The 13,653-nt window shown below is 50.5% G+C and overlaps 1 protein-coding gene across 1 annotated transcript in view; it reads left to right on the forward strand.

Moving 5' to 3' along the window:
* LOC139681048 (voltage-dependent N-type calcium channel subunit alpha-1B-like) overlaps positions 1-13,653 on the forward strand; it is a 355,721-nt gene that overhangs the window by 154,651 nt on the left and 187,417 nt on the right. The window contains exon 7 of the mRNA XM_071574188.1: positions 11,354-11,457. Within this exon, the coding sequence (XP_071430289.1) occupies positions 11,354-11,457 (104 nt within the window). The remainder of the gene's footprint in view (positions 1-11,353; positions 11,458-13,653) is intronic.

Here is a 13,653-nt window from a genome sequence, read left to right on the forward strand (position 1 = left end):
TAATCTTTTTTCCCTTTCCTATAACAGACAGTCTTTTCTATTTAAAATGTCTTCAGAAAACCTGGTGAAATATATTTAGATGGAGCCAAGAGGGTCATGACCAACAAGGTTTTGTTCTGTTTTGTCTGAAGGAGGGAATTAGTAGGGAAAAAAAAACCAGCTTTGGACTCTTATTCTGTGTAGGGTTTGCACTGACAAAGGGCTGTGGGGCCTGGGGGTACTTTGCTGTGCTCCAAAATCTGTGAGTCTGAGCTCTCAGCTCGTTCTCTGAGCTGTAAATGGACCAACAAGGATGTTTTTTTGCTAAGCATTGACTCAAGGAGAATCTTTCCCACTGGTGTGGCCTCACTGGGAGACAGAATGAGAAGGTGGAAACCTAAACAGAGGAACACTCTGCTCAATTCCCACCCTCTGCTGCAGAAAGCAGGTGGGGCAGAGCCCACTGGGAGGATTTGATATGATGGAATTGAGATTTTAATTCATTCAACCGGTTTGTCGCTTGGAAAACTTCTTGGGAAGCTTTTGCTGGTGAAGTTTAGGAGGAAAATCAGGAAGCATCCAGATCTGCACTTAAGATGATGAGGAAACCTGTGCATTATTCTTAGCCTGTTGTTATCCAGTGATTTTTGGGCACTGACCCAGGATTTCCTCTGTTCAGAGTCCCAAAATGATGGAGTTTGGGATTGTTGGAGTGTTCTGGGGATCAATCTGTGTCTCTGTGGTGCTGACTTAGGGGTTGCAGCCCCAGGCACTGCTGAGTGGCAGGAAAAGTTCATTCTGCATCTACTCACTAGACCAGCAAAAAACTGGTTGGGTCTGAATGAATCCATGTCCAAACCCATGAGCAGCCAAAGCCACCAGAGCCCTAAATTCGTGTGTCTGTGTTATAAATATATATAAATGTGCATATTTCCCCCTCCTTGTGACTTTAGGAGCACATTTGGGGACAGCTTTGGCCCTTCAGTGAAGGACAGCAGGTCCTTGGAGCTTTGCTGGTTGGGTTTGTGCTGTAAGAAAAACACATCAGGAGAGCCCTGAATTTATCCTTGGTGCAACTTGAATTCCACATGAGTTTTCCAAGGCAGTGACCAACATGGGAAATGCCCCTGCTAGGCAAGAATTTCAAACTTCAGGCCAGAAACTGGTTTTTTCAAGGTGAAACTCCTCCTTCAACAGCACAACCCACCCCCAAGGGCCTCTGTGCTCACCTCGTGTGGGCACCTGGCACAGAAAACTCAAGTCGTGTGTGCTCAGAGAAAAGGAACCTGTGGACAGGTAACTGTGGGACACCAGGGAATCATGGAATGCCTTGGAGTTGGGGAGGAATTGGCTGCCCCTGGAGCATCTCAGCTTCAGTCACACTGAGGTGAAACTGTTGGAATTATTTGGTGTTCCCAACTCTGTGGCTTTCAGGTTTATGGTGAGTGTTGAACTCAGGCAGGGAAGGTTTGCTCTTTGTCAGGCACTTGAGGGGGTAAATGGCTCTGGCTTGGTGTGGGTGCCCCCCTGGCACTGCTGGGTCTCCTGTGCTCATCAGCAAGGCTGATGCCCCAACTAGAGGACTTTTAACCCAACAAAAGGCTTTGGGCTTGCAGACAACCCACGAGATGCATTTGGGTGCCTCCAGTTCCAGCTTTGCTCTGTCATTGTGCCATTTCCACACTGTGTGACCTCACAGAAGGTGCTCAGATGTGTCAAATGCACCTTCACAGAATCCAAATGTGGAAAAGGCACCTTCACAGAACCATGGAATGGGTTGGGTTGGGTTGGGAGGGACCTTGAAGCTCATCTCATGGGCAGGGAAACCTTGCACTAGGTCAGGTTGCTCAGAGCTCCATCTCACCTGCACTTAAACCTTCCTTATCTTCCAAAACACTCCAACCTGGACTTATATCCTCCTCACATTCCAGACATCTCCAGTGGCATCACTGTGGGTTTCAGAGAGGGGCTGGCCAGGGGTTTGCTGGGGTAATTCTTCCCCTTGGGTACCTCCCCCCTGGTTGTGACTTTCCTCATTCTGAACGTGCATCACTTGTTCCCAACACCAACTTTACATTCCTAATTCAAGTGCACAGCTGTGTGAAAATAAAAGAAAGGGAGGAGAAACTACAAAAAAAAAAAACCCAAACAAAAAAACCAAACCAAAAACACAAACCCAAACCAACACATTAAAACTCAGAATCCCTTGGCCAGCCTGTGAAGGAGCTTTGGCAGTGCCAGGCGGGCACAATCCTGAATAAAGCAGCTGAGTGAACCCACCAGAGCTGGGGAGAGAATGAATTTTTTATCAAGAAGCCCTGTTAGCACATTCACTGTTGATTTATTGGCTGCACAACATCAGCAGTTTTGCTTTTTCCTTCTCCCCAGCTCTGCAAGGCTGAAACAAAGGGAAGGATTTGCTGCCATTGAGAGGTGGCTGAATGAACATTATCATTGCATGGAGTGCTGAGAGTTCAAACCTGCTCAGCCACAGCCAGGGGGGATTGGAGCAGAATTAAAATGCTGCCAGTTTGAAGGATTTTATCAAGATTCTGCTGTATTTGGGCTGGGTTTTATGCACTTGGATGTTTGTCTCTGAAAGCTTTGCATCTGTGTGCTCAGGAGAATCAGAACTCCCTTCTGCTCTTTGGGGCTTTCCACCTCCTGTCCTTGGAAAGTTGAATTCTGAAGGGTTGGTTGGTGAGGTGTGTGTGGGTTGAGGTCTGTCCTGAAGGTAAAAGGAGGAGAGGAGAGGAGAGGAGAGGAGAGGAGAGGAGAGGAGAGGAGAGGAGAGGAGAGGAGAGGAGAGGAGAGGAGAGGAGAGGAGAGGAGAGGAGAGGAGAGGAGAGGAGAGGAGAGGAGAGGAGAGGAGAGGAGAGGAGAGGAGAGGAGAGGAGAGGAGAGGAGAGGAGAGGAGAGGAGAGGAGAGGAGAGGAGAGAGGAGAGAAGAGAGGAGAGAAGAGAGGAGAGAAGAGAGGAGAGAAGAGAGGAGAGAAGAGAAGAGAGAAAAGAGGAGAGAAGAGGAGAGAAGAGAAGAGAAGAGAAGAGAAGAGAAGAGAAGAGAAGAGAAGAGAAGAGAAGAGAAGAGAAGAGAAGAGAAGAGAAGAGAAGAGAAGAGAAGAGAAGAGAAGAGAAGAGAAGAGAAGAGAAGAGAAGAGAAGAGAAGAAGTCTCTCAGGAGCATGGATTGAGTGGAAATGTGCTGGAGTTTTAGGTCCCTCCTCCCAGAGAACTCAGCCAGAGCAGGAGCAAACCCAGGGCTTGGGCCAAGGTTTGATGGGCAGAGCTCAAGAGGCTCTCTGAAGGCTCTTCTTACAACTGCTGGCCCTCAAGACAACAAGTACCCCATTCCAAAGGGCCTTTCAGGAACTCCTGCCATGGGCAGGGACACCTCCCCCCAGCCCAGGTTGCTCCAAGCCCTGTCCAACCTGTCTTTGGACACTCCCAGGGATGGGGCAGCCACAGCTTCTCTGAGCACCTGTGCCAGGGCCTGCCCAGGCTCACAGGGAAGAATTTCTTTCTGATATTTGATCTAAACCTGCTCTCTGAAGTTCATGTCAAGCCTGTGAGCCTCCTCCTTCATCTGTGAAAGCACCTTGCACTTCCCAGAAGTGACTCTTTGGGACATTTTGGTCATGGGGACTTTGGAGCATCCTGAAGAACTGCCTGATTTCAATGTCATTTGAGTGTGTGAGGACTTTGTGAGCAGAGCAGGTCATCATTTACTCCACAGATTGAACCTGGAATTGCTTTTCTCAGCAAGTTTGGGTGTTGTGCCCTTAAACCTCCTCGTGCAAGGTCTGTCTCTGCTGGAAAGCTCAGCAGGGGTTACTCAGTGCCTAAAAAATGTGCTGGGTAAGGCAGAGCTCTCTGTGCTCCCTGCACAGGCTTTGGGCAGTTGGGATTTTATTCCTGGTAATTCCTCTGTTCACCTGAACAGATAGAAAGGAATCAACCCTAAAATAGTGTCACTAATTAACAGAAGGAGCAAGTTGTGAAAAATCAGAGGGAGGGGAAAGAGAGTTCATCTCTTGAAGACAGCTGAGAGTTTTCCTCAATGCAAACCCACTTATCTAAGGGAATATTACCCTTTAATTGCCCCAAATAAGTCAGGCCCTGTCACTGATTAGATTCAAGTGAGTAAACTCGAGGTGTACTACCCATTTTGATTAAAAACAGAGTAAAGAGATAATGGTCTGTGGTGTTTCAGCTTTGGCTGCATCTGTCAAATTATATTGCTGCTTTATTGATTCCCCACTCTGCAAACATTTATGTTTAGCCCTTTAATTGTTTGTCTTCCACATTAAAGGACAATGTAAAGTGGAGGCAGAATTTCTTATTGGGAGGCCTGAGGAAAGAGCCACTCCTGTTCAAAGGGGTGGAAAAGAAAAGCAGCAGAGGCTCCTTGTTCAGAGGCACAGGGAGCTGTTTTGCTGCTCTGTTGGCAATAAAGTGGAGTAACTCTGGGTCTGAAAGGGTTCCTGAGAGCCCAAAGCCATGTCTGTGCACAGCCAAGGAAGCCCAGGTGGGGATTTTGGGGATTATTCTGTGTTTGGCTTGCTCTGATTTTCTGTAAATCTTCTGGAATGTAAGATTTGCCTCCCATCAAAGAGAGACAGTCACTTCCCAAGGCTGGGTGTCAATCAAGATTTCACTCAATTGTGTGTTTTAATTGGAGCTCCCTATTAAAGCAGGGGCTCAAAACTGGTGGTGACCATGCCCAGGTAACCCTGGTGGCAACTGCCCATCTTCCCTTCCCTGGGGCTGCAGGGACTGGCCCAGTCTCCCCAGGAACTCCCCACTGCTGATGGAAGCTTTGCTGGCAAGGAAGGGCAGCAGAGCAAGTCCATCATCCTCTCCCACCCCAAGCAGCTCCTGCTCCCTCAGCTCAGCCCACCTGAAGCGAGCAGGGGGTGGGACCTCACCCTGAGGCTCCCTGGGCATGCCCCAGGTGTGGGGGCACTGGGCAAGGATCACAGAGAGCCAGGGCTGGGCCACAGGGATAGGGATGGGCTGAGAGAGGGACACTGGAGCAGGAAGGGCTTCCCTGGCCATTTCATGGTGATGGGATGGGGCTGGAGCAGAGCTGCTGATGGTCTTGGAGCAGCAAGAAGCTCCAGCAACATGAGAGTCACGGAATGGTTGGGGTTGGAAGGGACCTTAAAGCTCATCTTGTTCCACCCTCTGCCATGGGCAGGGACACCTTCCACCAGTCCAGGTTGCTCCAAGCCCCATCCAACCTGGCCTTGGACACTTTCAGGGATGAGGAAACACCTCAGGGCATCCAGGCACAGGTTGCATGCCCTGGGAATGGCGGGCAAGGGCCAGGGATGCAGAGAAGAAGAAGTAAAGGTGCCACCAAAGCATTCGTGGGCTCTGCAGCACGTTGCAAGCAGCAGCTGGCTGCTTTCAAGTTGAGTGTTTCAAAACATATCTTTAAATGAATTAATAATTAGACACAGCTGCCACCTTGTTAAGGCAGTAGAGCAGTGACCCAACAGCTCTGTGTGGGAGAGACAAGAGTGAGGAGCAATCCTGGTGTTGGAGAAGACACAAAGGGCTTGGTGGTGGGACTTGTTCTTTGCTGGAGTGCACCCCATTCCCTTTGGCTGTGTCCAGAGCTCAGGGCATTGCTGTCCCTTCAGCACAGAAGCCTTTTAGCTCCTCATTGGGGACAGAGGACACTGTTCTCCTCCTGATCTCTGCAGCTCAAGGGGTGGCTGTGCTGTCCCTGCTGGGAGGTGCCACCAATGTGCTGGGTGGTGCCACCACCATTCTGGGTGCTGCAGGCAAGGGAGGAGAGAGCCCTCAGGTGCTTAAAGCCAACACATAAAGCCAACAGATCCTTTGGCATCCAGCTGTGCCCTGGGCACTCCTGCTGAGCAGTGGCATCAGGTCTGAGGGTGGGTGAGGAGCCAGAGTCCCATGGAAGAGCTAGAAGGGGGGTTTCAGGGATTCAGCTTAGACTTTGCATGGTGGGTGCACCTTGATACAAGTGCCAGCTCAGGGGGTGGAAGCAGCTGGGTTGGGCAGGGAGACTTGTTGGCTGGTTGGGAGGGGCACTCAGGGGCTCAAGAGCTTGTGTGGGTTTAGATGTTTGAGGTGCAGATCTCTGGGTCTCCACCATGACCCTGAAATGTCCCTCAGATGCCTCGGTTTCCCTCTGTGCAGCACCTTAATTTGAGTCTTGTGCTGCCAAGTTTAAGGGACACTGAGCTTCCAATCCAGTTCTGGGGTGCTCCTGGAGCCAGGCTTGGTGTGGGCACTGGGCAGGGGGGGGTTGGGGCAGAACCTGCTGCTCTTTCTACCCAGAGCAGTGACAGAGCCCTGTGTAGATTTCTGGATGGAGCTCTGGCACTTCACGTTAAGCATTTCCTTCCTCCTGCCTCCCTGTCAGGTTAGACCTGGGATTAGGCTCAAGTCATCCTGAGAACCAGCCAGGCCTTACACCAGTGAAATGTTTGAGCTGGGACACAAAGATTGATTTGATCTCTTGGTTTGGCCACAGTCCAAACCCAGAGGAGTTGGGTTTTCCTGGCAGGAAACAGCTTTAAGTCATTAAAACATCTCAGCATGGCAGTCAGTGCTTTGGGTCAGTGATTGGGTTCAAGAATGTTTGGGGGCACTGGAGAAGATGCTGCACATCCATGAAGGTTCTGCTTTCTCAGGAGAGGTTTCTGTGGTTTCAAACACCTTTGCCTGGTGGTTGTCTCTGTATCCAAAGTCTGTCTTGTCCTGGATCCTTGAGGCTTGTCCTTCTCCCTGAGCGAGGCTGAGCAAACAGAGCAAGTCCCTGCCCTGCCCTGAGCATAAGAGGAACAGGCAAATGCTCAGAGAAAGGTGATTAATTAGCTGTACTTCATTTTTAGGGGCTCTGATGGTGGTGTGGAATTGTGGATCCATTGCCAAGTTTGGGCTTCAGATGAATAAATAAATGATAAACGATCATTTGGCAGCAAAGAACCCTCTGCACTCCCTTTGCATGTTTATGTGGATTCCCTTCTCCCATCTGTTCCTTCCTCCAGCTCCTCCCCATGGGCTGGTTTTGCACCCCCCTTTGCCTGGCTGACAGTAATTCCAGGCCTCAGAGAACCAGGGAATGTCCTCAGCTGGAAGGGGCCCACTGGGATCATTGAGTCCTCACTGAATGGGACCCACCTGCTCCAACACTGGGTTGGCAAGATGAGAGTGGGAGAACAGCTCCAGGAGCAGGTTGGGGCTATCCCAGGCACTTCCCTGCTCCTCCTTCTCCTTCTCCTTCTCCTTCTCCTTCTCCTTCTCCTTCTCCTTCTCCTTCTCCTTCTCCTTCTCCTTCTCCTTCTCCTTCTCCTTCTCCTTCTCCTTCTCCTCCTCCTCCTCCTTCTCCTTCTCCTTCTCCTCCTTCTCCTTCTCCTCCTTCTCCTTCTCCTTCTCCTTCTTCTCCTTCTCCTTCTCCTTCTCCTCCTTCTCCTTCTCCTTCTCCTTCTCCTTCTCCTTCTCCTCTGTTTGCACACAAAGGATGCTGCAGGAATTTTCTGGAACTGGTTTTACTTCATCCCCCTCATCATCACTGGGGAAGAAGGATGAGTGTTCTTGTTTCCTCCAAGCCCATCCAGAGAGAACAGGGAAAGGAAAGAGCTAAAAGCAAAGAGACAGGACTGGCAAACTGTGCTGGTTTAAAGGGAAAGCAGCAGGAGAAATGAACCCACCACAAAAGAGATTATAAGTCAGAGTTACAATTTAATAAAAATATTCCAATAAATGCAATGGCACAAAGAGAAATTGGGTTTAACCCCCAAGCCCAGCAGTGTAACCCACCCCCTGGGGCACAAACACAGGGGGGTTTGGTGGCCCCTGTGCTGAGCCCCACGTGGTTCCCTCAAGGCCAAAGGAAAAGGAAGGGACAAACCTGTTGGTGCAGATGATGGCACAGTCTGGTGGAGAGTGGTGGGCTCCTCCTGGCCAGGGGCTGGTCCTCCTCTGGATCCCAGGAGTGGTTCCCCAAACCCCCAGATTGTCTCCCCTGAGGTTTGGGTGGGAGCCCCCAGTGCCTCCCCCAGGGCAGGGAGTTCCACACTGGGGGATGTGACTGTGGGATAAAGTCAGGGGGGATTTTGGAATGGTTGGTGGCCCCTGAGCAGAGCAGAGCTGAGCCCTCAGGTGGGTGTGGAGGTGCCAAGGAGTCCCTGGAGGGGAGTTCTCCCAGCTCCTCTGCCAGGCTTCTTTCCCAGCCAGCTCCCAGCCTGAGGGCTCAGCTGTGCCCTGGGCAGCTGCTGCCAATGGGCCCTTGGGAACAGTTGCTGGGCAATGGCCCAGAGGGTTTAGAATGCCCAGCTTTGGGCACACCCACACAGGGACAAACTGGACCCACCTGCTGAACTGGGACACAACCACTGGCAAAACAAGAAATGGGATGTTATGGCAGGAATAGCAAAAGGCATTTCAAACCCCAGCAGGAGATTGGGCTGCTCAGAGCATTCCCTGTTGTCCTACTCTGATTTTTTCCAGCCTGTTTTCTCTTCAGCTTCATTTGTCTCTCACGTGCTGGTTTTGCCTCAGGCAGAGGTGGTTTGTGGAGAGCTTGGTTAGTGCCTGTTCCTCTCATCTGAGTCACTGATCAACTGACACAGATATTTGGGAAGATCTTTGCTATTTGGAGACGTGCTGGTCATGTGTTTGATCCAGAGCCTCCAGATTTCTGCAGAGATGCACCAAGTTAAAAAGTCCCAGGGGGTATTTACTTGCATCATTTATAAATTTATAAAGTTATTCCCTGTAAGAACTGCTGTGCCAGGTCACCCACACCACACGTGGGGTTTGCTGTTTATTGGGTGTCTTCTCCTCATGCAGAGACACTCGAGGTGGCATCAAGGGCATGCGTGGCTTGAAATCAAACCCTTTTAAAGTGCTTTTTCTGCAACCAACATCACTTTTGCAAACATGACTGGGAACAGTGACCAAAAATCATCACAGATAATATCAGAATTAATGCATGTTCTGCCAGTTGCTGTTTGAGGGCACCTCTCTGTGGGCTCTGCCTTCAGGCAGGAGGGTGAGCTCGGTGGTCCTTTGTTTCTTTCCCCTCTGCAGGAGGAGGAGGAGAATGTCTTTGGGTCTTTACTTTCCTTTTTGCTTGTTTTTTTTTTCCCCTCCCTTTACACCAGATTCTCAAATTGCTGCATTCTTCACTCACAGGAGAGGAATCTGCACTTTCCTCAGCACTGGGTTTCACTAAATGCCCACGTGGCATTTCACTTTCCTGAAAGAGCTCCCTGGTGGTTGAGGAAAGCAGAAACTTTGTCACAGCCTAAAGCTCCCTGCCCTCCATCCATCCAGGCTGCTGCTTCCTCAGGGAGCTTTGGATGACAGCAAAGTGCTGAGGAAGCAGTTGTGGAGTTGCAGTCCCTGGGCAGATGCCTGGTTTCCTTGCAGACTCCTTGTCTGGGTGTGCACAGACTCTGGGCATGGTGCCACCCCGGCCCCAGTGGCAGCCCAGGGAAGGGAGGGCTGTGCTTCCCTCCTGCTGCTGTCCCAGCTCCCAGGGAAACATGGGAAGGGTTGAGCCAGGGCCCAAGAGCCTGCACAGGGTTAAGTCACCTAAAAATGTCTCCTGGCCCTGCAGCAGGGTCAGCCTGGAGTTGTGGAACCCACAGAAACATGGAATCATTTAGGTTGGGAAAGGCCTTTAAGGTCATGGAGTCCCATCATTCCTCCTGCACTGCCAAGGCCACCCATGTCCACAGGGGCCACATCCACATGTTTTCCAGATCCCTTCAGGGATGGGCACTCCCCCACTGCCCTGGGCTTGACAACCCTTCCCAAGAAGGAATTTTCCCTGATACCCAACCCAACCCTCCCATGGCACAACTTGAGGCCATTTGCTCTTGTTTTGTTGCCCATTCCCTGGGGCAGAGCCCGACCCCTCCCAGCTCCCCCCTCCTGGCAGGGATTGCAGAGCCAGAAGGTCCCCCCTGAGCCTCCTTTTCTCCAGGCTGAGCCCCCCCAGCTCCCTCAGCCTCTCCTGCTGCTCCAGCCCCTTCCCCATCTCCATTCCTTCTCATGTGGGGACCAAAATTAAACCCAGCACTGGAGGTGCCCCAGCAGTGCCAGCACAGGGGACAATCACAGCCCTGGTCCTGCTGCCACACCATGGCTGGTACAGCCCAGGGGCCATTGGCCTCCTGCCCACCTGGGCACACCTGGGCTCGTGTTCAGTGCCTGGCACCAGCACCCCCAGGGCCTTTCCCAGCTTTCCAACCACTCTGCCCAGGGGCCATTGGCCTCCTGCCCACCTGGGCACACCTGGGCTCGTGTTCAGTGCCTGGCACCAGCACCCCCAGGGCCTTTTCCAGCTTTCCAACCACTCTGCCCAGGGGCCATTGGCCTCCTGCCCACCTGGGCACACCTGGGCTTGTGTTCAGTGCCTGGCACCAGCACCCCCAGGGCCTTTCCCAGCTTTCCAACCACTCTGCCCAGGGGCCATTGGCCTCCTGCCCACCTGGGCACACCTGGGCTTGTGTTCAGTGCCTGGCACCAGCACCCCCAGGGCCTTTTCCAGCTTTCCAACCACTCTGCCCAGGGGCCATTGGCCTCCTGCCCACCTGGGCACACCTGGGCTCGTGTTCAGTGCCTGGCACCAGCACCCTCAGGGCCTTTTCCAGCTTTCCAACCACTCTGCCCAGGGGCCATTGGCCTCCTGCCCACCTGGGCACACCTGGGCTCGTGTTCAGTGCCTGGCACCAGCACCCCCAGGGCCTTTTCCAGCTTTCCAACCACTCTGCCCCAGCCTGGAGCTGCAGGGGATGTTGTGACCCAAGGGCAGGACCCAGCACTTGGCCTTGTTGACCCTCCCACCTCTGTCCTCAGCCCATGGCTCCAGCCTGTCCAGATCCCTCTGCAGAGCCTTCCTGCCCTCCAGCAGATCCACATCCCACCCAGCCTGGTGGCATCTGCAAACTCACTGAGGGGGCTCTTGATCCCCCCACCCAGACCATGTGCAGAGACATCAGATGAATCTTCTCACTGGAGCTGATGACAAATCGTGTTGTGGATGGTGGGACAATCAACTTGGTCTGGGTGGCATCTGCCTGGTGGCATCTGCCTGGTGGCATCTGCCAACTCACTGAGGGGGCTCTTGATCCCCCCACCCAGACCATGTGCAGAGACATCAGATGAATCTTCTCACTGGAGCTGATGACAAATCGTGTTGTGGATGGTGGGACAATCAACTTGGTCCATCAGTTCTTCTGCTGGTGAACACAACAGGACTAACCACCAGTGGTGGCCAAGCCCTGTGGAAATCCAAGTGGAATCTCCCCTGCCCTGCAGGTTCTGTGTGTTACTTTGTTTCAGGGGTGAAATAACACTTTGTCTTTCCCTTTTTCCTTTGTTTCCAGACAAACGATGCTGCAGGAAATACCTGGAATTGGCTTTACTTCATCCCTCTCATCATCATTGGCTCTTTCTTCATGCTCAACTTGGTGCTGGGCGTCTTATCAGGGTAAGCCACCAATGAGCTGTTTGTCCCCACCTGGCTGTGAGGAGGGAAGGGGTGTGGGAGGATGGCACTGAGAGCAGGGTCACACATCTCACCCTCCATTGTCCCTCTTCCATTTTTCCTTTGCCTGCAGTGGGATATTCCTGTAAGAACACAGAGCCTTAGGATGGGGATAGGCTGGTGGGAGATCACTGAGATGATTCTGAGGCCAGACCCAAGAGTGAAGTGAACCCCCTGTAATTGAGTGCAGCCAACACTTAGTGCTGTGTCACCTCAAAAAGCCACCAGGAACCCACTGGTGCCAGAATAAAGCTGGACATGGAGATGTTGGTAATGCACTTGGTGGCACTGGGCACCACAGGGGAAGCTCAGCCTAAAGGCAGTTAAAAGATCTCAGGCTTTTGTTTGGTGTTTGTTTTTGTTTGGTTTGGTTTGGTTTGGGTTTTTTTTTGTTCGTTTTGTTTTTTGTTTTTTGTTTGGGCTTTTTGGTGTTTTTTTTTGTGTTTTTTTTGTGTTTTTTTGTGGTTTTTTGGTTTTTTTTTGTTTTTTTTTTTGTTTTTTTGTTTGTTTTGTTTTTTGTTTGGGTTTTTTGGTTTTTTTTTGTGTTTTTTTGTGGGTTTTTTTTGTTTCTTTTTGTTTTTTGTTTGGGTTTTTTGGTTTTTTTTTGGTTTTTTTGTTTTTTTTTTGTTTTTTTTTTTGTTTTTTTTTTTGTTTTGTTTTTTTGTTTGGTTTTTTGTGTTTTTTGTGGCTTTTTTTGTTTTTTGTTTTTTTTTTTTGTTTGGGTTTTTTGGTTTTTTTGTGTGTTTTTTGGTTTTTTTGGTTTTTTGGTGGTTTTTTTGGTTGGGGTTTTTGTTTTTTTTTTGGTTTTTTTTTGTTGTTGTTTTTTTTTGTTTGTTTTTTGTTGTGTTTTTTTGTTTTGTATTTTTGGGGGTTTTTTTGTTTGTTTTTTTTATGGTGGTGTTTCATGTTTTTAATTTTGCTTGTTTAATCTCTGCCTGTTCAAGCCAAAGTCTGGATTTGGGGGGCACACTCCTCTCCTCATGTTCAAAGCTCTGGGGGCAGCCAAGGAGTTGGTGTTTGTTGCATCTGAGGTTTGGGGTTGGACCACAACAGGAATTAAAAGCTGCCAAGTCTGAACTCGAGCTGGAACATCCCCAGCATGTGGGGAAATCTGATCTGGAGTTAAGAACCTGCCTCATCTCAATGGTTTGCAGGCTCAGGCTCTGGAAACTCATTTTGCACAGAGTTTTTTTCTCAGATCAAGCAGGTGATTGATTCTATGTGGATTTATAAAGGTCCAGATTTTTTTTCTGGCTCTTGCAGGAGGTGAATTAAAAAAAGGAGCTGCTGCTGTTGGGTGGTACAAGCCCTCTGGTGCTGCACCCTTTGCTCTTCCTTTTCAAAGTCATTAAAGAAGGGAAAGTGTCTTCCAAAGAACACATTAGTGCAAAATCGTGGTATTTTCTATTCTTTCCCCCCTCCAAGTGCTGTGGCAGGAGCAGGGGCAGCACTGCAGGGCTGGTGGAGGCTGGCAGAGGGCTCTGGGTGGGGCTGGGCTGTGCTTTTTGCTGCTGCTGCATCCAGGAATAATGCTCAGGATCAATAACTCATCAAAGCCACTCACAGAACATCCTTTTGTTTAGTGAAGGGGAGTGTTGTGCCCAAATTTGTGATTTAAAGGGAGGTGCCACAGCAGGGCTGAGTGTGGCTCTCTGGGCACCTCCTCTGCCACAGTGGGGGGGACTGAAAGGATCCAGGGGATTTCAAACAGAACCAGAAGCCTGCAGGCTCCTGCTCCTTTGGGCTGGAATCAGATGGGGTTGGTGAACAAAACACAGAGACCTTTGTCTGACTCTCCTGAAAGCCTCTTGTTGCTTGGGGCAAAACATGAATATCAGATAAATAAGGATCTTCTCTTCAGAATGCAGCTCTGTGCTCTCTTTGTTAGTGAGGAGGGGGAGAATTTCTTCTTTACAAAGGGAAGATTTTAATTTCTCTGCTGCACAGGGGTTTGATGTCTTGTGTTTGACTTGATGCACAGGCTGAAGGGGATGAACATCACAGCTCGGGGGGGTTAGATCAGATATTAGTAAAGATTTTTCCCTTGGAAGGGGCAGAGGTGGAGTCACCACCCCCTGGAAGGGTTCAGAAAACATGTGGATGTGGCCCTTGAGGACAAGGTTTGGTGGTGAACATGGT

Source organism: Pithys albifrons, chromosome 20 (assembly GCF_047495875.1).
Source record: "Pithys albifrons albifrons isolate INPA30051 chromosome 20, PitAlb_v1, whole genome shotgun sequence".
Taxonomy (NCBI): Eukaryota; Metazoa; Chordata; class Aves; order Passeriformes; family Thamnophilidae; genus Pithys; species Pithys albifrons.